Source organism: Myxocyprinus asiaticus, chromosome 33 (genome assembly GCF_019703515.2).
Source record: "Myxocyprinus asiaticus isolate MX2 ecotype Aquarium Trade chromosome 33, UBuf_Myxa_2, whole genome shotgun sequence".
NCBI lineage: Eukaryota > Metazoa > Chordata > Actinopteri > Cypriniformes > Catostomidae > Myxocyprinus > Myxocyprinus asiaticus.
The window spans coordinates 42,015,342-42,039,297 of record NC_059376.1 but is presented as its reverse complement, the minus strand read 5'-3'; the positions used below and the strand labels follow the sequence as shown (position 1 = coordinate 42,039,297).

General features: G+C 39.5%; 1 protein-coding gene across 1 annotated transcript; it reads left to right on the top strand.

Moving 5' to 3' along the window:
• Positions 1–281: 281 nt before the first annotated feature.
• Positions 282–23,714, top strand: crb2b (crumbs cell polarity complex component 2b). Its single transcript, XM_051668866.1, has 13 exons — positions 282–330; positions 872–1,564; positions 6,827–7,022; positions 7,129–7,268; positions 9,766–9,948; positions 10,032–10,145; positions 12,921–13,856; positions 16,058–16,617; positions 16,728–16,893; positions 18,574–19,444; positions 20,218–20,331; positions 23,068–23,194; positions 23,291–23,714. Exons 1-13 carry the CDS (start codon positions 282–284, stop codon positions 23,510–23,512), a joined length of 4,371 nt encoding a protein of 1,456 aa, XP_051524826.1. The 3' UTR covers positions 23,513–23,714.
• The last annotated feature ends 242 nt before the right edge of the window (positions 23,715–23,956 follow it).

Below are 23,956 nucleotides of genomic sequence, written 5' to 3'. Positions count from 1 at the left end.
CTAGCGACTGCATAGCAATGCATTAACAACCGTTCAGAGCACCCTAGCAAATGCATAACAATGCCTTGGCAACCATCTGTAACACCCTAGAATTGTGTCGGTGAGTTTTACACAGGCAAACACCCCTCATTCTGTTCTTCTGCAAAACTTCACCCAGTATGGTCCTTCTAGTAAAACTGGTTGAGTCTTGCTGGGTAGGTTAGTTAAGAATCCTGGTGGTGACAACCAGCAGATGAGCTTATTAGTTTTAGACTCTTACTCAGGGTATCCTGGCTTTGCGAATGGCCATGCTGTCAGCAGGCTCCTTCACGTGCATGAGGATGGATTTGTGTCAGTGAGTGGTGGTCAGTCGAGCTGACACAATCCATTGACGGAGCATCTGGTGGACGTTAAGTCAAAGTTGTTAAGACGGTTATGCTGTGCGCCCATCTGCCATTGTAGGTACTAGAGAGGAGAAAAGCCCCTTTATCCCACTGGACTCTAAGTCCACTTCTTTCTATTTCTAATTTAAAGGATCAGTTCAATTATGTCACCATTTACTCAACCTTATGTTGTTCCAAACCCATATGACTTCTGTGGAACATAAAAGGAGATTATAGGCAGTATATTAGCCTCAGTCAACTTTCACTTTTATTTTATGGAAAAAAGATGTAATGAAACTGAATGGTGACTGAGACTAACGTTCTGCCTAACATCCCCTTTTGTGTTCCACGAAAGAAAGTCATATGAGTTTGGATCAACATGAGAGGCTGTCATTTTGGGGTGAACTATCCTTTTAAGTCATCAACTTTCTTAGAGTACTGGAAAAAATATAATCAGAGTAGTGATTAAGTGCACTGATGAAAACAGATTGTTGCTTATTCACCCACAGGTCTGTTCTGCACAGTGACAGCCGACGTGTGTTTGCCAACCACGTGCCAAAACGGAGGCACATGCATTGATACTGTGGTTGGCCTTCTTTGTGTCTGTTCAGATGAGCCGGTTATTTACACTGGCATACACTGCGAGCGTTTATATGACCCATGTGCTGACAAAGATTGCCCCAACTGCATCGGCACTCAAGGAACCAATATTTACACCTGCCCCTGTCCCGATGGGTTTGACGGACCCAACTGCACCCACAACATCAATGACTGTGAGAGTAACCCCTGCATGGGCGTCAAGAGCCACTGCGTGGATGGAGTAAACGGATACTCCTGCCACTGTCCCAGTGGATACAGCGGGGATGATTGCAGGACAAGGGTGCGAGACTGCTCAGATGAACCTTGCTACAATAATGCCACCTGCGTGTGGGCACCAACTGGGTATGAGTGCCAGTGTACCAGGGGTTTCCAAGGCAAACACTGTGAAGATGATATTGACGAGTGTCTGTCGCAGCCCTGCAAGAATGGCGCTATCTGTCAGGATGGTATTGATGTTTACCTCTGTTACTGTGTGCCTGGTTTCCAAGGCTACCACTGTGAGATTGACATCAACGAGTGCGCCTCACAACCCTGTGAGAACAACGGGACATGCATCAACAGGAAGGACCGCTACATCTGCGACTGTCTGCTTGGGTTTACAGGTAAATGCCCTTACTGTACTGTACAGTACTACCCCTACTTTAGTGGTACTATGTGATGGTGTCAAATGGGAATACCATGATGATTTGATACCATGGTAATTACTATGTTGATATAAAATGGTGTTTACATGGTGGGTCAAGTAATACCATGGTATTCCCAAGGAAAATGTAAAAAACAAATAAACAAACATGGTATTACCACAGTAAATGTCTAAAAAACATGGTGTTACCATGGTACATATCTGAAAAACATGGTATTAATGTGATACATATCCAAAAAACATGGTATTACCATAGTACATGAGCAAAAAACATGGCATTACCATGGTACATGCCCAAAACACATTGTGTTACCATAGTACATGACATGTGCCAAAAACATAGTATTACCATGGTACATTTCCAAAAAACATGGTATTACCATAGTACATGTGCAAAAACAAGGTATTACCATAGTACATGTCCAAAAACATGGTATTACCACAGTTTTTCTGCCACCCCTATGTTCCCTGCACAAGCTGACAGAAAGATAACTCCTCCACCAATCACCACGCTGAAGAAGATATTCGGTTCAACTTTGTTTAATGGCTGATCAGTAGTAGGGTAAAACTGCAAAGAATACAATACAAGACTTAAGAAGTAAAACTTGTACAGTATGATGTTATTTAAACTCAAACACACTTTCAGATAATGTCTTTAACATCAAAAACATACAATTATACATTCTCAAAACAATGGCTGACATTGAATGACAGCATTACAAGACATAATATAGGTCAGCACATGTTACTGCATCATGCATTTTTAGTTATCAAATTAAACATGAAATTCTACATCAAACCAAAAAATACTGTCAGATATAGTTATATATCTTTCTAAACATTAATTAACATACTGACAATGCTTGCAAAGGCATGAAATGTAGCAGATGGATTAGATTTCACGTACATGAACATGAATCTCCCTCATATGGCTCCCAGGTAATAGACTGAATAATTTCCTCAGTTGCTGGCCAACATGGATGACATCATCAGTCAACACAGAATTCTTAAAGAGACAATGCATACTTAATTGCACTGACAACACACTCCCCACCTAGTATCTCCTGATACCATACCATTACTTCCAATAAGAGGTAAATGAAAGAGTGAAACTGACCCATTAATATTCAGAAGAGAGGAGCAACACCACTTCAGTTGTAGGTCTGAGAAACAACCTTGACTCTTTATCCATGACTTTGATCTCAACCTTTTGAACTCTCTCATCCTCATTTGGGAATAATTGTCCTAAGGACAATTTGTTACGCTTAGACTGACCGTCTTTCATATGGACGACACTGCCCACTGTGATGTTCTGTTTGTCAGACTGCCACTTTTTTCTAGGTTGCAGTGTGGAGAGATATTGTTTCCGCCACCTGTCCCAGAAGGTGCATGCCAGACTCTGAATCTGTTTCCACTGATGCCTGTAGAGGTCAGTACCATCAAATTCTCCAGGAGGACTTGGACATGGACCAAACTTCTGAGTAAGTAATGTTGTGGGGGTAAGTATGAATGAGTCTTCCGGATCAATGGAAACTGATACCAGAGGTCTAGAATTTATTATTGCAGTCACCTCAGCCATGAATGTTGTGAGAACCTCAAGTGTGATTCTGCTAGGTCCGAAATGCAACATCATGGAATCAAAATCTTTTGAGTCAAGCTGATCATCTGCTCCCAAGACCCACCCATGTGTGAAGCATGGGGTGGGTTAAAGATCCAAGAACATCTTGCTCTGCGAGAAACTTTGTCGCTCTGTTCTCGTCCAAGTTGAAAGGAATGTTTAGTTCCCTACATGCTCCTACAAATTTTGTCCCTCGATCAGAGCGCATCTTCTTTATGGGACTACGAATGGCAATGAAACGCCTCATGCAGGTTATGAAGCAAGATGTGTCCATAGACTCTATGATTTCAATATGGACTGCCCTGATGCTTAAGCAGGTGAACAACACCACCCATCTTTTATCATTGACATGGCCTCCTCTTGTGCCGCATATAGAGATGCTCCAGGGCCCAAGTAAATGGAGGTTCAGAGCTGACTCTGTCCACAGGTAAGTTGGCCATCTTCTGAACTTCACACATTCCACACAGCCTGTGACAAATCACACATTTGAAGATAAGGGAAGACACGCATCTCTTGGCTCCCACAATCCAAAAGCCTGCCATACGGATGGCGCCTTCTGTAAAGTGTCTTCCTTGATGCTGTGATTGCTTATGATAGTGTCTTACTATCAAAACTGCAACATGATGTTGTCTTGGGATGATGATGGGATCCTTTTCATCCTAGGATCTGACCTGCAATAGCTTGCAGATGAGGATGATGAAGAGCGACTTGCAGAGTTGGAAACTCTAACCGGTCATCAGGGATACTGTTGCACTCTATTAAGGTTAGTAGAGACAGAATGGCCTGTCCATCTATGGATGCCACTTGAAAGCCCTGTGCTCTTCTTTCACTTGTTTCTGTAACACCAGCACAGGTCTTTAGATTGTAAGGAGTACTGCGACTGTCTATGTCAAAGACTCTGAAAAATTCAGATCCCACCAATGACCGATTACTTTGGTCATCAAGGATGGCGTAGACTTTGATAGCCTTCTCTGAATGACCACTTGGGAATACTCTAACAAGACAAATCTTTGAACACATCTTTCCACTTAGATTGTCACCGCAGACTCCTGTACACTTAGTTGACACTTCCTATTCAGCAAAGTATTCTTCCTATTCTCCCTGCCATAATCTTCACCACTGGTGAAGGCTTTGGTGGGGACAGACACAGGCCCTGGGTGCAGAGCAGGATGGTGTGTCTCGCTGCCGCATTCAGTGCATTTGACAGACTTTTCACAGTTCCTTGCGAAGTGTGAAGTTGATGCTGCACATTTGGAACCATTTTGCATCAGAAAAGCTTTCCTGTCTTCAAGAGATTTGAAGATAGGAAATTTCATTGGAACTTCATTGGATCTACTTTTACCTTTTGTGCCCGTTCCTGTGCTGGTTTCTCAGGAGAAACATCTGTCTTATGGACTGAGATTAATGCCCTGTTTGCATTTTGTGAGTGTTCTGATTTCACATGATCAGTATGAAGGGAAATGGTGAAACTAGGGTCATAGTGCATTTTTGCCTGTTCTGTGACAAAATCTATGAACACAGAAAATGTAGGAAAGGAAACCCTGTACTGTTTTTTGAATGTATAACCCAGTGTCATCCATTTTTCTTGTAAATTGAAAGGCAATTTTTGCTCTATGCCCCGAGCAGTGTCCAAACAAGCAGAACCCGAAAGCACTCCTTCCAGTTTTGCAGCTTGGAGCTCCATTAAGAGATCTCCAAAATTTTCTTCCAATCTTTATTTGAAATCTTTGGGAACCTTTCAAGTCTCATTAGTAGTGAACGCTCAATGACCTCATGGGCTCCAAAACGTTTATCTAGCTGCTCCCAAATCATTATAAGACAACTGTCTGTGTTGTTGACATGCACTGCTCTTATGAGCTTCACTTGCTCTCTGGAATCTACACCTAACCACTATACCAAAAGATCTAACTCTTCTTTTGCTGTGAGATTGAGGTCTTTGATGGCACTTAAGAATGATGTCCTCCAAGTTCTGTAGTATTCAAGGCAATCATCAAACTGCTTTAGACCTGCAGTGACAATTTCTCAACGTGCCATGAACCTCACAAGATCGGATATATTCTGATTCTCACCAGTAGGAGTCTGTGGTGTGCTGGCATGAAAGTGGGGAGGAGGTATGTGTGCACATGGCTTAATCTGCTGATAAATGTGAGGATGCAAGGCTTATTCAGATGGCCTCATCTCAGCATGCAGGTAAGCATCTGCAGGGACATGACTATGTTCATCGGGAGGTCTCACATGACTGGAGTAAGGATCATACATGGCTTCAGTAAAGGTGAGAGCTTTTGGCTCTGAGATGGTCTGGTGGCATCCCTATCAGAAAAGGTAACGTGTCTGTCCACTCTGTCGGTGTACTTACTGATGGGATTTCTTTCTGTGTTAGAAATACCCTTTGTATAAGATCTACAATGTGTGAAGCTTTTGTCTGTTTCTGGAACTTAAGTTTGAGATGGTAGCAGTTGTAGCTTAGTCTTTTCCAGTAGCAATGGATGTGGCGGTGGTGGCCACCAATCTTCAAACATCTCCGCTTAGCCTGCCTGAGAGTCAGCCCACAGGCTAGCCATGCTCTTGAACACTCAATAGTTTGTTGAGTGGGATCATGAGATTCAAATCTGTATTCACTGTCAGTTATTACCATAGTAAATTTCCAAAAACATGGTATTAACATAGTACATGTGCCAAAAAACCTGTTATTACCATAGTACACGTCCAAAAACATGGTGTTACCATGGTACATGTCCAAAAACATATACACTAAGCCTGCCTGAGAGTCAGTCCACAGGCTAGCCTGCTCTTGAACACTCAATAGTTTGTTGAGTGGGATCGTGAGATTCAAATCCGTATTCGCTGTCAGTTATTACCATAGTAAATGCCCAAAAACATGGTAATACCATAGTACATGAGAAAAAACATGGTGTTATCATGGTACATGTCCAAAAACACGGTAATACCATAGTACATGAGAAAAAAACATGGTATTTGCATAGAACATGTGCCAAAAACATGGTGTTATCATGGTACATGTCCAAAAACATGGTGTTACCATAGTACATAAGCCAAAAAACAAAAACAAAAAAACATTTTATTACCATGGTGCATGTCCAAAAAAACCTGGTATCACCATGGTACAGTACATGACATGTCTAAAAACATGGTATTACCATGGTATCTGTCCAGAAAAACAGGGTACTACAATTGCACATGTCCAGAGTATCATAGTGTTACCATGGTACATCTAAAAATAGAATTACCATAGCACTATGTCCAAAAACATGGTACACCTATGATACATGTCCAAAATACCATGCTATTACCATTGTACATTAAAAATAAACATGGTATTACTATGGAACATCCCCCAAAATACCATACTATTACCACAGTACAATTTTCAAAAACACAGTATTACTATGGGGCATGTTTAAAAACAGGGTAGAACCACAGTATATGCCCTGAAAACATGGTATTTGGTATTGTCCAAAGATCATTTTTAATGTAGCCAATACAAGAATCGTGATTTTTTTATTGGAGCCGTTTCAACATGAATTCATACATTTTTGTGTGTGTGTTTGGAGAGACTTCAGTTTAGTCTGTTTTGGGTTGCAGGTGTGAATTGTGAAGTTGAGATTGATGAATGTGAATCGGCTCCTTGTCAGAACGGCGCCACCTGTCACAATCATGTGGGACTGTACACCTGTGAGTGTGTACCTGGATATGAAGGCATTAGCTGTGAACTTGACATCAATGAATGTGAAAGTTCACTCTGCCAGCATGATGGTCTGTGTTTAGACAAAGTCAACAGGTTAGTGGATTGACAGTTGAGTGCAAACTAATCAATCAATAACTAAAGTAATTAATCAGTAACAAACAATTGAAAGTAGAACTTGATTACTGTGGTTTAATTACAGCTTTGAGTGTGACTGCACTGGCACTGGATTTGTGGGGTCTTTCTGTGAAGAGGACATACCTGAGTGTGCATCTGACCCCTGTCAGCACGGTGCGACCTGCCAGGACGGAGTTAACCAATACTCCTGTCTCTGCTGGCCAGGTAACTATAGTTTAGCTTATTCGTTCATTTATTGTGTTAAAGTCTCCTTTATTAATGTCACTGATGCTCTTATATAAGGTTGATGAATTACAGTAACTGAAGATAATATTCACTAGATGAAGTCTACATCCATCATTTTGTGCTAGAACCAATTTTTAACCAATGTTAATTGTCTTTACACCACACTGCCCTCTAGAGAAACATGTATGCCATTGCAGACATTCAAACCATTATGAACTTGGGCTATATTTGGATGGAGTACTTCCATACTGTTAACTGCATACAGCACAATATGTACTGTAAACTCTCTACCTATTTTTTAAAAAAGTATGTGAAAAAAGCATGATGCAGCAATAACTATTTCAAACGGTAGTATGTTGCATTGTCAAATGACCTCATGTTGTATGTTTATTTCAGCGAGTGGCATACAGTTATTGTCTCATTTTGCATTTCTATTGTAATTAATGTAAACATAGACTGTGTTCAGAATGGGACACAAGCTTACTATTTACTGAATATTGTGCTTTATATACAGTATACCACTATCTATTAAAATAGCATGTTAAAGAGTAGACATAATTCTCATCTCCATAATTTGGGGAATTTTAATCAAATTTTTATGATGAAAAAAATGGAATAATATCAGTTGAAGATATGGAAATGTCGAGTGCATTACATCTTATGGTACTATAGTATTCCACACCGTGTGCTTTGATTACACAAATGTAGTTGTTCATTCGTTTATTCCATGCATAGAGAAAATTTGCACACAGTGCATAATGTAAATACTGTGGGCTTCAGAAATAGTATTAGTAGTGTGCTATTCTAAACAATCAAAAAGCCACAGTCGAATAGACATTACAGCTGTGAATAAATACCAACGAATCAGTAAAAGGTAAACAGACTATTAAATATATTAAATGTATGCTTTTATTATGGATGCAAGGTCTTTTTATGAGCCAGTGGACGTAAATATTAGGCTTAGTGCAGGTCACGGCACATGCTGTCATGTTTGAACCCCACCACCTGATAACACGTGCAGCCATCTGTTAAAGTCATAATCCTGGTTTATATGGTTTTATTTCACACTGCTTTTACCCTCACCCAATTATTTAACTCACTCAACTGATTAACCGAATCTATTACATTTTCCCACATCATATGCTTTTCTTCGGCTACTTTGAGGGGCTTAGTGGTTAACGATCTGGCTTGGTAACCCTGTAAGAGTTAAACAATGAGCTATCTTGCCTTTAGGCAAGATACTTAACCCCAGGTTGATTCAGGGGTACTGACCCTGTATTAAGAGTACTCTAAGTCGCTTTTGGATAAAAGCATCTGCTAAATCACTGCTTACTTTACTGTAAACAAATGAGACAGTCTAATGCTACACAGACTGCATATGTACAGTGATCCCAAAAATTATTTAGACACTGAAGTAATTTGAAATTGCATTGGATAACAGTATAGCTAAGCAAGTGTGAGGCCTCCAGCTCAAAACATTTTTTGATCATTTTACTGCTGGTGAAAGAAATACATAAATGATGATGAAAACCAACACAGATATTTTATTTTTACACAGAGATAGGTAGGTCCATTACTAAAATCAGTTGACTTCAACGCCCCTTGTTGCATTATATGCTAATGGTGTGGTCCACTTTTTTGTGTTGTTTTTCCAAAGTTTGAGTGCCTGTAACTCCAGAAGTATTACAGATATAGAAATATCCTTTTAGGTTCTGGTTCAAAACAAAATGTACTTCATGTATATTAATTTTTATGGTTAACTCCCAGAGATACAGGGCTCTCAATATGGCTCCATTGGTAAATTGTTACATTTGACCCACTTACAATGGTTGAAAATTAATTGTGGGTTTCATGGCATGGACCTTGAAAATGGGTAAAATTTAATGACAGGGCCTTAAAAACTAAGATAACAAAAGTAAAGTTTTTTCTGAACCAGACTCTAAAAGGATATTGAGATATATTTAATACTTCTGGAGTTATAGGCTCTCCAACTTTGGAAAAACAACACACAAAAGTGTTCTTTCCCCAATTTTGGACCATACCATTGGCATATAATGCAACAAAGGGGGGCTGAAATCAACTGATTTTAGTAATAGATCTACCTATCTGTGTGTAAATATAAAATGACGACGCTGACAGCTTTCTAAGGGTATTTTTTTTACCTGTAGTTTTGACCGAATATTGATCCATGGCATTTAATATTTGGGCTTTCATAATTTCATTTATTTATCTTTCTTCTGAGAAAGTATTAATAAAATCAGAAAGTTTCTGCTATTTGGTTGAATTGACATGGAATAACTCAAAATGTTGATATTTTGCAATCTAATGCAAAAAGCATTGACATTTATGCATTTTAAGTGTCCATATACTTTTTGGGGCCACTGTGCAAATTATTTTGGTCGCAATCCCTTTGCGGTTAACGTAATTGTGAATTAAACGAAGCATGAAATTGTTCCTGATAGCCTCTTTATTTCAGGTTACAAAGGTGAGAACTGTGAGACTGATGTGAACGAGTGTGAAATTCTGCCGTGTGAGAATGACGGTGAATGTTTCCAGCGATCAGACTCCAGTCACTACAGAGTTCTGCCTGAACTGGACACCGACTTTAGCTACGAGAACGCAGCCGGATACCTGTGCCACTGCATTGCTGGATTCACAGGTGAGATATGTAGATGAAATTACTTTGGCACAGCTTTCACAGTATACAATAGTTAACTGGTAATTATGTTTTCTTTCATGTAGGTGAAAACTGCTCAGTTAACGTGAACGAATGTGAATCCATGCCGTGTGAAAACGGAGGCACCTGTGAGGATCTTATCAACACGTATCAGTGCTTGTGTCCTCCAGGGTTTACGGGTGAGATGATGCATTTCATTTCTGCAAGTCTATTTGTGTCGTATTTCTCTGAGTTGTTTTCAGTGTTAACCCTGTGAAGTCTTGAGAGGACCTTTTTGGTTGAAATAGTCACATGACTGTGGCAGACGAAGTCTTTTTTCAAGCAAGTTGGTCCACTTCGTGGATATTTTGGTCCTACATTCTTGGGGACAAATAAAATTCTCTAAATTCTCTCTTCAACCAGTGCTGGGAAATGTTCTTGAAAGTAATGCACTAGATAACATTTTCTCAATTTCAATTGGCAAAATGTCACTATACTTGGTTTGCGGGGTTTTCTTTAATTCGGTAATTCAATAAAGTGATACTTTTTTTGCTGTTGATAAAGTGTTTGTCCCCCTACGTACTGTAGTTTGCATGCAATGAGTATGTTCTTTTTTTCAGTAATACAAAATAACGCAAATACTTCCAGTGTAGAAACGCAAGACCTGCCATGTCAGACCAGAGAACGGACATGTGCATTGTGGGTATCGATACAGATTTACGATTTTATTAGATTCCGATTCACAAGCTCTCGAGACGATTCCGATTTTGAAAGTGTAAAAAAAGTGTCGATTCTGATCTCAGCAAATGCTGTAAATAATACAGGGAACCTTCTTGCTTGGTACGTTACAAAAATGTTTATACATTTTTTTACAACAGGGTCAAATCTATGCAGTTCAATCGCAATATATTTACCAGATATAATAATCAATGCAACCAAAATGGAAGTAAACTTTAAAGTAAAAGATCACTCTTGGGATTTTTCACGAGTTCACTGGTTCATATAGTCCTAGACCACTTTAAGGTAAACGGATTTGGCGTGCCTTCCATAGTGAAGGGGCTTGAGCTCTGAGATCCCCCTTGGCACTGTAAGTCTCTTTGGGTAAAAGCATCTGCCAAATCCATACATTTTTTAAAAATATGTTATTCCCAACATGTTTTGCTGGAATCATACCAAATAACTCAATCATTTGTATAATTATCCGTCAATATGGTGATTGGCTTTTTTAATTGAAATGTGGGACTTCCTTTCTACAGGTGCCATATTGAGTGTTGCCTTTTCGCCCAATAATTTTTTTTTCTCGAGTTTTTCCTCCTTATACTAGTCTGGAGGAGATGCAATTCACCAGTGTGGATAAAACAGGACAGATTACAGACGTATCTGTTAATGGAACACTAATCTGCTAATTGGCCACAAATTTGAAAGCCTCTGCTCACATCTCATGCTGGATAGAAACCATGATTACCCCAAACACCTTCACATACACAGTGATTGAGCTGAAGATGCTTGACACTTTATCACAAATCAACTAAAAACATTAAATCATGCATTTCGATAACAAGGAGGATAAATGTTAGGGTTAGGGGTTAGGTTAGGTTAAGGTTATGATCACTGGAGGAAAGAGCAGCTTCACTGAACATATGTCAAATGCTGAGGTCAACTTAGGTTGTGTTTGTGTGCATTTACCTGTCTGACTTTTTTAGCATGAAGTGAGAAGCTTACAAAAGATCTGCTTAAGACAGATCATCCTGAAAGAACAACAAATGTCCTCAGCTTTGTCGGGCAAATAACTGATGGTGCATAGGATTTTAGCTGTCCAGTTCTTTGCTTCAATATTTTTCCTTTCAAAATCAGCAACACTTGAGTTTCAATCAATCATATATAATAGGTGAAGGCTGTAAATATTTTTTTTAGAGACAGCTATACAGTAAGTTAGCCATTGTGACTCTGTGCTGCTTTGAAAGCATTGCTAAGTTTCTTTTGAGAGGTCTAACTTGTTATCTCCTGACTCTAACTAACTAGGTGTGAGTTTGGGGTGGGGCTATCTGTTTTGACCATTGGTAGGAGTGTGTTTGTTTTGGAAACCTGTATGAAAATTCAAACAGAAATTAAACACTGCTGCTTTAATGTCTTCAACACTCTAAGTATTGAAGGCATCCCACGCCCTGACCCCTGCATGGCCGTGACTAAAACCACATCTCCAGTAATGATTCGGTCTCTAGCTGGCATGGAAAGCAATCGCTCACGGCGGCCTGAGCTGTCAGACATTCCTGAAGTCAGCATGGACAGAAGGCAGCTGGAGAGGGAGGGGAAGATCTGTGGATTATTAGCCCGGCAGGGCAGCTCTGTTGGACTCATCCCCCATAATCACTCCTAGACGCTTGGTACTGAGAGCTGGAAACCCTGTGTGTGTGTGGACAGAGGGAAGCCAGAGAGAAAGCAAGAACAAGAGAGCAACTGTAGATAGAAAGAAAATAGTGACTGAGTTAGACAGGGTTGATGGACGTCTGCACTAGAAGCTGTCACGTTTGTGTCAGTGTCTGAGACTGCTTGTGTTGTTGAGGAGAGGAACTGCGGCCTAGACTTTTGGCAGGATGAAACGAGTAATAGTGGAAGTGATTTGCAGTGGGCTGCTTCTCCTGACAGGTAACGTTTCTGCACTTTCTGGTGGGCTTCAGGTCTGCTGGATTACTGTAGAATTAACCTGCAGAAAGTTCATTATTCTCATGTCCAGATAAGACCAATTACGTATGGAGTTCTCCTTTAATATATGAAGGATCTCAAACATAATGTAAGTCAGATAGTACAGTATCTATCTATCTATCTATCTATCTGTCTGTCAACTCAAAATGTCTGTCTGTCTGGGTTGCATTTAAAAAGGTTTTACGTAAAAATAAGAGGGTTGCATTAAAAAAGGTTTATTCTGTATGCACCAAATTTATCACATGACCTTTGTCTTTGTGTTTCCCCTTTAGGAGTTGTGTGTGAGATTAACATTGATGAATGTGAGAATGAACCATGTCAGAACGGAGCCCGATGTGAAGACGGCATTAATGACTACATATGCCACTGCCCACCTCCTGCGCCTGACCAGCTGCCCTCGGGTGGCCACGACTGTGACATCCCACTTACTGGCTGCATGGATGACCCCTGCCAAAACGGTGCCACCTGTGTACCTTCACTGCAAGGCGATGAACACCAGCACACCTGTCAATGCTCTCCTGGTTTTTATGGTGACAAATGTGATATTCCCACAACCTTCTCCTTCTCTAGAGGGAGTTATATGATTTTTGAAGTTCCACATATTAACAGGACTCGCAGGCAAGCTGGATTCCAAGGACCCAGTGTCCAACTGAGGTTTAGGACAACATTGGCTGATTTAATTCTCTTCTACAGAGGAAGCCAAGAAAAATTTTTCATACTGGAGCTAATTGGTGAAAATCTCTACTCGAGAGCCGAATCAGGAGACTTGAAGCTCGCTGTGCAACTGAAGGGTAATTTCAGCAATGGACTCTGGCATGAAGTTTTGGTTACTGTGGATGAGATGCTAACTCTGACCCTGCTGTCAGAAGACAAGACCAAAGCTGAGGATGGTGGCCACAACCAGCTGTTGTCCTTCCAATCACATGGTTTGGAGAAAGTGTACATTGGTGGGGTTCCAGAGGATTTCTTGAACAAAACAGCCACCAGGATGGGATTTGTTGGCTGTTTTGAGGATCTGCTGATAGATTCTCAGCTGGTTCTTGCACAACACCTCAATCCAGAGCAGGTGGTGGACATTGAGATGGGCTGTGAGAAGACAGAGTGGTGTCATCCAGACCCCTGTTCTGAGCGTGGTCACTGTGTAGACCTGTGGTCGGACTATAAGTGTGAATGCCACAGGCCATTTTATGGACACAATTGTTCGGAAGGTGAGAGCAGTGTTTAACTAATAGTTGAGTAGTTGCTTCTTCATCAAGCTGAAAAGACCAGTATACACCAGATGATATTCCATGCTGGTACAGACTAGTTTGGTGGTGGTAGTCTTGCTTGTGGGCCAGAATAGCCATGCTCATATTTACTCTAAATTCTTGGTTCATTTCAAGTCGGACATGACGAAATGAATGATTAGCATTTCAGTAAGTTGATGATTAAGTCGACGTCCACATTAATCCGGATAACTTTGAAAACAGTGTTTTCGTTTTTAAAACGCTCTCCATCCACACTGTTTTCAAACATTTTCCAGAAGATGCTAGTCCACATTAAAACATCTGAAAATGCTTAAATCCAATTACTGGGAAAAAACATAAGAAGCGTGATGCTGCGTCATTTCCATGTACAGTTTGAAACACAATTGTCCTCGTGATTAGCGATGGACAGAAATACAGAGTAAACTTGAAGGAATGTAATGTGAAGGTTGCACAAAGTAACATTTATTTTAAACAATGCTATCAAAGTGGATGGCAAGCATAACATCACTACAACATGGGCCACCATCTTGACTGTTTTGGGTTGGATCACATGACTCTGTCACAAGACAACAAATATGTCATCGTTTTCTAATATCTCCATTGTCCCTGTCCACACTACAACGTGATGATGCCATTTTCAAATTGATCCACTTGGGAGAGCGTTTTCGAAAAGTTCAGTTTTCGCAAGACAAAAATTCCATCTCAGTGTGGACAGAAGCCCAAAAGGTAGCGAAATTAATGCGTTTTCAGATGGAAACGTATTAGTGTGGACATGGCCTAGAAAGAACGGGCTGCTAAAAATAATTTGTTCAGTATGAAACCCTGCATGTTTAGCGCTGTAGATTTAAAATAATCATCTCACAAGAGTAATTTGTGCGGTAATGAGACTACACTGTTTGCACTATGTGTTTCGAGCTGCTAATTCAATAGTGGAAAGATTGGAACAATAGAACCATTCTGGTTTTTAAAAAAATTGGTTCCCAACCATAATTATGGTAATGAGAATTTAGGGGGAGAATGTGCTTAATTTTCAAGAAATTAATTAATGCCACAAAGCAACAAAAACAAATAAAATCTTGTTAACACTTACTATGCAGCCCATATTTATAATGCATTGTAAAGTCATTATAATGCATTAGTAATGTCTCATAATACACCTTATAATATGATATAACCTCTCATAACTAATTGTAACCACAATTAGAATACATTATAATACTTACCTTTTCATAGTTGTAATGTATTATATATATTTGTAATATATATAATAGGTATGATTTAAGTAAAGTGACAAAAGCAATGTCTTATAAAAATCCATAAGTGGTTATAAGATATTACAACTCATGCAGGAAATTATCTACATTACACATGCACAAAGTACAAAATAACACCCATTCAATGTCAATTTTGAGATATTATGAAAAACACTTATAAAGCTTTACAAGGTTAAGATATATCAGAAACATGTAGCCAATCTTCTTGGGTGTAAGCATACACATAATAATAATAATAAATCAAACTGATTCTATACTGGACTCTATTTAATAAACTTTAATGTTTGTGAATCTTACTTGGAGATTATTTGGATAACCTCCATTGTATAAGTTTGAGTGAAGTTTATGTTATGGCTGTTTATATGAAAATATTGCTTTTGTAACTTTACTTAAAGCAGGCAAAGACCACTTACAGTGTAATATGATCATGTCATAAAGCCTTTTGATTGTTTACACTATGCTTCTTTTGCATGACAGCACTTAACTTTTATCTTTATAAGCTTCTGCTGCGTTAAAATTGGATGTTGCTTGTGTTATAATGCATTATACTCTTAAGTACTGTACAACTATGAATAGGGGAAGTCTTATAATGTATTATAACTGTAGTTATAAATATTTGAGAAGTTATAACTTATTATAAGGTGTATTATGAGACATTATGAATGCATGTATAATGCCTTTACAATGCATTATAAATACGGCTTCATAGAAAGTATTACCAGAATGTTAATGGTCCTAAAATAGGCTTAATTTTCTTAATGCTAAACATAATGTTTTGATTTTGGGGTGAAATATGACTTGCCAGATTTACACATGTTATTGCTTGTAATGCCTTGATCATACCAATACTGGTATAAACCAAGACCTTTCAACTCTCTTTCCCAACAGAGCACTCTTCATGGACATTCAGTCACGAGCGCAACAGAAGCTTTGCTGCTTTTCCCATCATGCAGAAGCACGGCGGCAACATCACTGTGTCATTTTGGCTGAAATCACGGCAGTTAAATGGCCTGATCTTTCAACTGAGGCATCAGAATCAAGCTTACCTCACTGTTGTTCTACGAAATGGTTCAATATATATTGCAATATACAGCTCCATGAGAATGGCCTCCAACATCATAAGCAACGGGGAGAAGGTGTTTGTGGCAATCGAAAAACAACAGGGCTGTATATTCTTTAATAAGATACAGTTGATTTGTGCCCCAAGAGAATTCATTGATTTTGAGGTAGAGGCAGGAGATGTGGCAAATCTCGGTGGGCTTCCTGAGGGAGAGGAGACCGCAAAGTGGGGTGGATACTTTAAAGGCTGTCTGCAGGACGTCCGCATAGATAACACACAACTGTACATGTACTCGGGCAGCATCAGCCAAAAACCACAACATCTAAGTTACTTACCAAGAAATTCATCTAATTTGCTAAAGCATTGTGTTAGCGACCAAATGTGTAAGGTGAGACTTTAACACATTTTGTCTTGTTGTGATTGGCTTTTACTCAGTTGGTGTTCTGATAATCACAGTGTGTCCATTGTTTAAAATAGTCGTGTTTTTTGTCTTTGTAGATGAGGCCTTGTCAGAATGGAGGAAAATGTCAGGTCATTTGGAATGACTTTGTGTGTTCCTGTCCTCTGAACTACACTGGGAAGGCATGTGACACTCGAGTGTGGTGTGTTAGTGATCCGTGTGTCCAAGGGAGTCGATGTGTGGACTTACCTGATGGTTATGAGTGTGAGTATGTATTCATTGAGGGCTAGCGTAGCACACATCTTAATTTTTAAGAAATAGATCAACAGTCAAACGCTTAGACATGAATGACACAACACTTGCGCACATTGGATAAAGCAGTAAGTATAGTGGCCCAGGGGTGCACAGCAAATAAAATCTGAAAACACAATGGAAATAAACCACAACAAAAACTAAAAAACACAATTAAATTAAATCACAACACAACGAAATTAAGCCTTTACTTTTCTAATTATTTTGTTGTGTTGAAGCTCAATTCATTGTGTTGAAGCTTTTTTGTTCTGTTGAGGCTTAATATAGTTGTGTTTTCAGATTTTATTTGCTTTGCTAATTTTGCTGCATTGTGCACCCCTGGGCCACCGTAGGTAAGAATGCAGTTAAGGTTTACTATGTAAAATTGGGGTATTGGGGAAAATGATTCGCTTAAAACGTTTATGACCATACCCCGATAAAGGAATGCTGTATTAAGCGTTTACATGACCTTACACATTATAGTTGCCAATTACATATAATTTTTTAATGTAAGATGTGAAAGACAGTAAAAATCTAGTTAACAATAATCATTGCATGTTTACCACCAGAGGTCGACCAATTGTGGATTTTGCAAATTCAATAACTAAGGTGGTGGAAAATGCAGATAACTGATTAATTGGCCGATAGTTTTTTTTAAAACCGATTAATAGAATGTTAAAAACAATTCTTAGTCTTTCCTTACTATGATGGGCACAGACATTGAGGCAACAAGAGTCCAAAATTAATAAAATAAAGCAGTTTATTGTGCAACCAAAATCCCAATAATAACCAGAAACATTATGATAATGCAGGACTTTTAACTATAAACAAGGCCTAAATACAGTATAATTAATTAATTATATTTATTTATCACACATATACAGTGAAATTCTTTTTTTCACATATCCCAGCTAAGCTGGGGTCAGAGTGCAGGGTCAGCCATGATACGGCACCCCTAGGGTCAAGGGCCTTGCTCAAGGGCCCAACAGTGGCATCTTGGTGGTGCTGGGGCTTGAACCCCCGACCTTCTGATCAGTAACCCAGAACCTTAACCGCTGAGCCACCACTATAATGGCAATATACAGAGGACTCTTATTTTGAAATGACAGAGACTTGGCTCCGTTACAATGCTCTATATGTAAATATTTACCAAATAGCCTATATATATATATATTTATAAGGTGAAGAGTTTTGTATATGTATATTTCACCAGATGAGGTTTATTGGTAAGGAAGAAAGAAAAAAAAAATGAGGGGAAATAAATATCGGAAACTATCGGCATAGATTTTTTGCCAATAAATGATAGTGCCAAAAGCAACTATCGGCAAAACCAATATATCAGTCTGCCTCTATTTACCACACTTCTTTCTCTAAATGAACACGAAGAGTAATATTGAATCATTGTGAATATTTATATTGCGCAGCCCTGTTAATTAGTGAGTGATACACATCAACCACACAAACTGAAGCAACTCGTTTCCTCAAAATGACTATGGTTTTATTTCTAATAATGATTAAAGTTAATAAATGGATAATGAAATTAAGAGATCTGCCTTGCAGCAGGACTCAAATGTCCCACAAAACTGTTGTGTGAGAAAGTGCTGGATTTACTTTGATCCTGTTTTTACTTGAATATCTCTCTCCTCTCACCAGGTTTAGCTAATGCCACATTCGAGAACAATGCTTTGAAGTACAGTGCCAATGGCTCCTTGTATGTCTCTGTGACAACCATCTCAATGGAGCTGCGAACCCGTGAGGAGAACGGAACGTTGTTACGTGCCTCCAACAGTCTGGAATTCTTCTGCATGGGCCTTCTGAATTCCTCCCTGATCGTAAAGTTCCGCAAGGCTAACAGTCTGGAGGTGCTAGCTTTCATCAGTGAGGTGCCTGTTTCGGATGGCGAGTGGCACCAAGTGAAGCTCTCCATGTCCAGCTCAGGCAATGCAGCGCCTCGCTGGAACCTCACTGTGGACGGTCGAGCAGCCGGCTACACACTGGCACCCGCTGGCAACATGGACTTCTTCAACCACTCTACAGTGTGGTTGGCAGAGAACTACACTGGCTGTTTGGGTGAGGTACGGATTGGTGGGGTATATTTACCGTTCTTTGGAAGCCTTGAGGAGGAAGCGCCACAACTGTCTCAGTTCATCCGAGTTAAAGAGGTGGCAGCACCTCAGCTGGGATGCACCAGTGCCCCCTTGTGTTTTTCTGAGCCTTGCCAGAACAATGGCACATGCCGGGACCTCTTCAATCTCTTTGAATGTGAATGTGCCCCTGGATGGATGGGTGATCACTGCCAGGATAACATTGATGAGTGCGGCCAACAGCTCTGCATCCATGGGAGTTGTAAGGACCTACCGGGGCACTACATGTGTGAGTGCGCCCCCGGCTATGGTGGCAATCACTGCCATTTGGAGGTGGACAGGTGCCAGGAGCATCACTGTGAGAATGGTGGCTCCTGTTTGAATACAGCAGGCAGATACACCTGTGTCTGTCTACCTGATCACACAGGCCCATTCTGCCAGTGAGTACCATGACAAATCAAATAACACTCAGCTGCCCTGTCTTACTACCCAGTTAAACGTGGAGAACTTGTGTCATGCTCTTGTTTGATAAACATACAATATCTACTGGAATAGTTAAGGCTATACTTTGTTTTTTCTGCGTGGCCCATTGTCGATAGGGGCCACGGTTTGTTCCTGGGAGGCAGCAGATACACTAAACCTGCCCCCACCTAATCCTAACCATATGGAGCCTGTAAGGCAGAGTAGCCTACCAGGAACAACGGATGACACCTTTCTCCCATTGCTTGCAGTTGACCAAAAGGGCTTGTGAAAAACCAAAGTACACCTCAGCCTTTAGCCTGCCAAATCTAAATTAATATATATATATATACACACACACGATCAGCCACAACATTAAAACCACCTTCCTTATATTGTGTAGGTCCCCCTCGTGCCGCCAAAACAGCGCCAACCCGCATCTCAGAACAGCATTCAGAGATGATATTCTTCTCGCCACAATTGTACAGAGGGGTTATCTGAGTTACTGTAGACTTTGTCAGTTCAAACCAGTCTGGCCATTCACTGTTGACCTCTCTCATCAACAAGATATTTCCATCCACAGAACTGCTGCTCACCCTCTGGAAACCCTAGTTTGATTAAATGTAATATCTTTGATGACAAATTGTATTCATTGTTGTGTTGTGGATAACTTTCTGTAGAAAACGTACAAGTAGATCCCTGTATTGATAACTGAATTGTAAATAACAAACATTCATAATATCTCACCCATCAGATGGCATGTCCTGCCTCAATGTGAGGTGGATGCACAGTGTGAAAATGGAGGCGTGTGCACTGATGGACTCTGGGGAGCAAACTGTACCTGCAAACCCGGGTTCACTGGAGACAGGTGAGAGTTACATAGTTGCAAGACATCAATCTGTTTTTATTTCTGTAGATTTCTACATGAGAGCCCTTTTTAATTATAGTGCAGTGGCATAGCCACAGTTGTGCCAGGGTGTACAAAAGACACCCAAAAAATCAACTGGCACACCCAGTGATGTTTTTTTAACACTTAAAAATAGCATGTAGGCATCTAGAACTACATCAAAATTATGCCGAAAGGTTGGTGCATCAATTACTGAATTAACAATCAATTATAATTGGCTATAATAAAACAATAACTAAACGCGTTACAAAGGCTGTCTCACATTACACGTGTTACTGAGAAAAAAACCCGCCCACTTTACAGTCAGAAAGATTATGCTACCGAGTATGCCATTTCATAGAGAAAAAACATACGGCAGTTCTTATTTCTGTTTAAATATCAGACTTATCTGCCTGTATAGATGACAGATTTCTTTCATATTTCACATCAGGAAAGATTCAGTGAATGTTCTCGTGATATGTAAATTTATTAGGCATAATCAGCTGTCTGCAGTTACAGCTGTGCATTCTTTTGTTTATCACAATGCACTACGCATTTATTTCTTATCCATAATTACATTTTTGAGCCTGTGAGCCAATGTTCCTGTATAGTGCAAAACGTCCCTCCATTTACATTTGTGTCTTTGGAGCTTTTTGGACAAAAATTATGAATTGTTCCAAAATAACTGAATTTCAGGTCTACGTATTAAGCCCAATATATGGGTTCATTAACAGGCCTATCTACTCCATTGATAAAAGTGTAGTTAATTTGTTCAGTTACAGCAAGTCATGATAACGCAACACATTTGAGCTTATAAAACATTTATGCAATGGTTGTTAATGGTACATGTCACTTTATTGTGCTTTATTTCTTACACACCCAGTTTTCCCTTGGCACACCAAGAGATTTGTTTCTGGCTACGCCACTGTTATAGTGCCTAATGGCTTAATGTGATTTACCAAAGTAAGACATGTTCCAGGATAAACATACTTGTTGCTCCTGAAAAAAGCTTTCCTGTTCACCAATCCTGTCAACCAGTCAGATTTTAGGGCTTGGGTTTGTGGCTTGAACAACACTGATATCAACCTATCATGTCCCCGTAATTTTAGGGGTATGTTATAGTTAGGTTTACAGTTTGGATTTGGCCCGTGATTGTCAGATCAACAAAGCATAATGATCCAGGAACGTGTCCTTCTTGACTAAATTATTTTGTGTGTGTATAATGTGGTAATCTAATGCTATACCATGCAATTGTGGCAGAATATTGTAAATGTTAGATTTGTCTAAGATTAGCCTCGTCAACAACACGTCAACATGTAGCCTAACATTGAAACATACTCTACACAAATTGAAAAATACAGAAATGCAAGCGTGGTGACAACCTTCAGTACTCAGTAAGGGGGCAATAGAGATACCTTCAAATGTCTGTGCCATTAAACAAAATGCGTTATTATTCAGGTTGCTATCGCAATAATAAAACATTCAACAGTGTGACTAATGTTCTATATTTTTCAATTTATGACAGTAGTTGACCTGAGAGAGAAAACTGATAATTGAAGAACAAAAGAATTTAAGATAATGTTCACTTGCTTTTCTTGGCAATGCTGGGAATGCAGTGTGTACTTCCATAAAGTTATAAATTGGAATGCAACGATACATGATGCATGATTTATGATTGATTGCATAACTAGAAGCGTTTGCATTCACGTATTTGCATAGAGAATGTTTTGGGACTTTTGGGAGCTATCGATTTACCACTAGGGATGGGAATCGTAATGATTCTGGTTCCAGATCCGATTTCTCTTAACGATTACGGTTCCTTAACGATTCCATTTGTGATTCTTTTAGTACCTTTGAGGTGAGGAAGAAATATTAGGAAATAAGAAATGCAATTCTCACAGTATTCATGGCCTATATGATGATCATTTTTATATTTTGATTGAACAGATTTTTGTGAAATGAGTGTTTAAACAGACCTTTTAATTAAGGTATTTTATTCATTCACTATTTAGTGAATAAATATCCCTAACCTAACTAACCCTAACCCCAAATCTCAATATAATATAAATAATTACAGCAAAACTCAATGGGCCTTATTCATGAAACATGAGCAAAACTAATTTTTGTGTAAATCATTCGTAAAGCTGTTCTGATGTAAATTTTCGGATTCATTAATGTTTTTGTATTTTCAAAACCCTAGTTGGTACAAACAAAATTTACACCTGCTCCTGACCACATTGTGTAAATTGTGCGTAAAACATCCGAATGTGTTGTTCTTTCAGGCAAATTGACATTACTAATTTGATAGAGGTTAAATTAAAGAAGTAATGAAAAAAATAACTAATAATTAAATGAGTGAAATTAACCTTAAAAAAATAGCATAAATTAGTAAAAAAAAAATAGAAAAATAATTAAAAAAATAATACATTAAAAAAGAAGAAAAAAATATTCGTTCTGCATTTATTTTTTCAAAGTATATTTTTTCCAAACTCTGCTTATCGTTTTTCCAGCAGAAGTGCTTGACATGGGGTGACAAGATACAGTTTGCGTTTAAAAAAAAAAAAAAGCCCTCTAACGTGTATTTTATTGTGGTGTTCTGTCCGCAAACGCCTGTTCGAGAATCGTTAACAAAAGTCATGAAAATCATTTGATTCTGGCATTCACAAAAAAAATGTAATTCTCGGTTCCCAACCCTACTCACCACATGATTTTTTCCAGATGTGAAGTGGATATAGATGAGTGTGAGTCAAACCCCTGCCTTAATGGAGGCACCTGCCTGAACAGACAGAACTTATACCTCTGTAAGTGTGTTTCCAACTTCACTGGAGACAACTGTGAGAATAACGTGAGTCGAAATCTCCTTTATTCTTCCTTTAATCAATCTTTACACTTATCTATTTGTGTGGCCCATACTTTACCATCTCTTGTTCTCCTCCCATAGAAGCTGCCGCAGAGGAAAATTGTGCCATGGCTGGTGGTGGCCATCCCTTTGGTATGTCTTGGTGCTCTGTTGGCAATGGTGGTGCTGGTTTGCATGGTTCTCACCGCCCGAAGGAAACGACAGTCGGAGGGTACGTACAGCCCAAGTCAACAGGAAGTAGCTGGAGCCAGACTAGAGATGGGCAGCTTGCTCAAAGTGCCTCCAGAGGAGAGACTGATCTGAGAAGCCAGCTCAAACAAATAGCTAAACTGGTTGTGCTGATGGTTTCAGCCAGTCTTACTAGAAACAAGGTCACTTTAAGTGACATTACAAAGTGACAAAGCCAGTGTGTGTTGCTTGTATGTGTCAAGGCACGTTTGGTAAAGCTACGTGTGCCTTCTGGAAGCGACATGGGAGACAAACTATGGTTACTTTATCTACTATGAGTAGGAAATTAGTGGGCTACTTCAGTTAATATGGATGGAAAATCCTCTATACCATCACAGCCCATGCAGGGCCTGTACAAGTATGAGATCTTTGTCCAAGAGTCCACCCTTGGTCGTTTCGCTGTCCGACTGGGGGAGGGGGGGCACTAGCAAAATCTTAAACCCGGCATTAAACCCGGCAATGAGCCCATGTGATGCATATCAGTGAGAAAGATCAACTGTGACCACTTTTATGTAATTG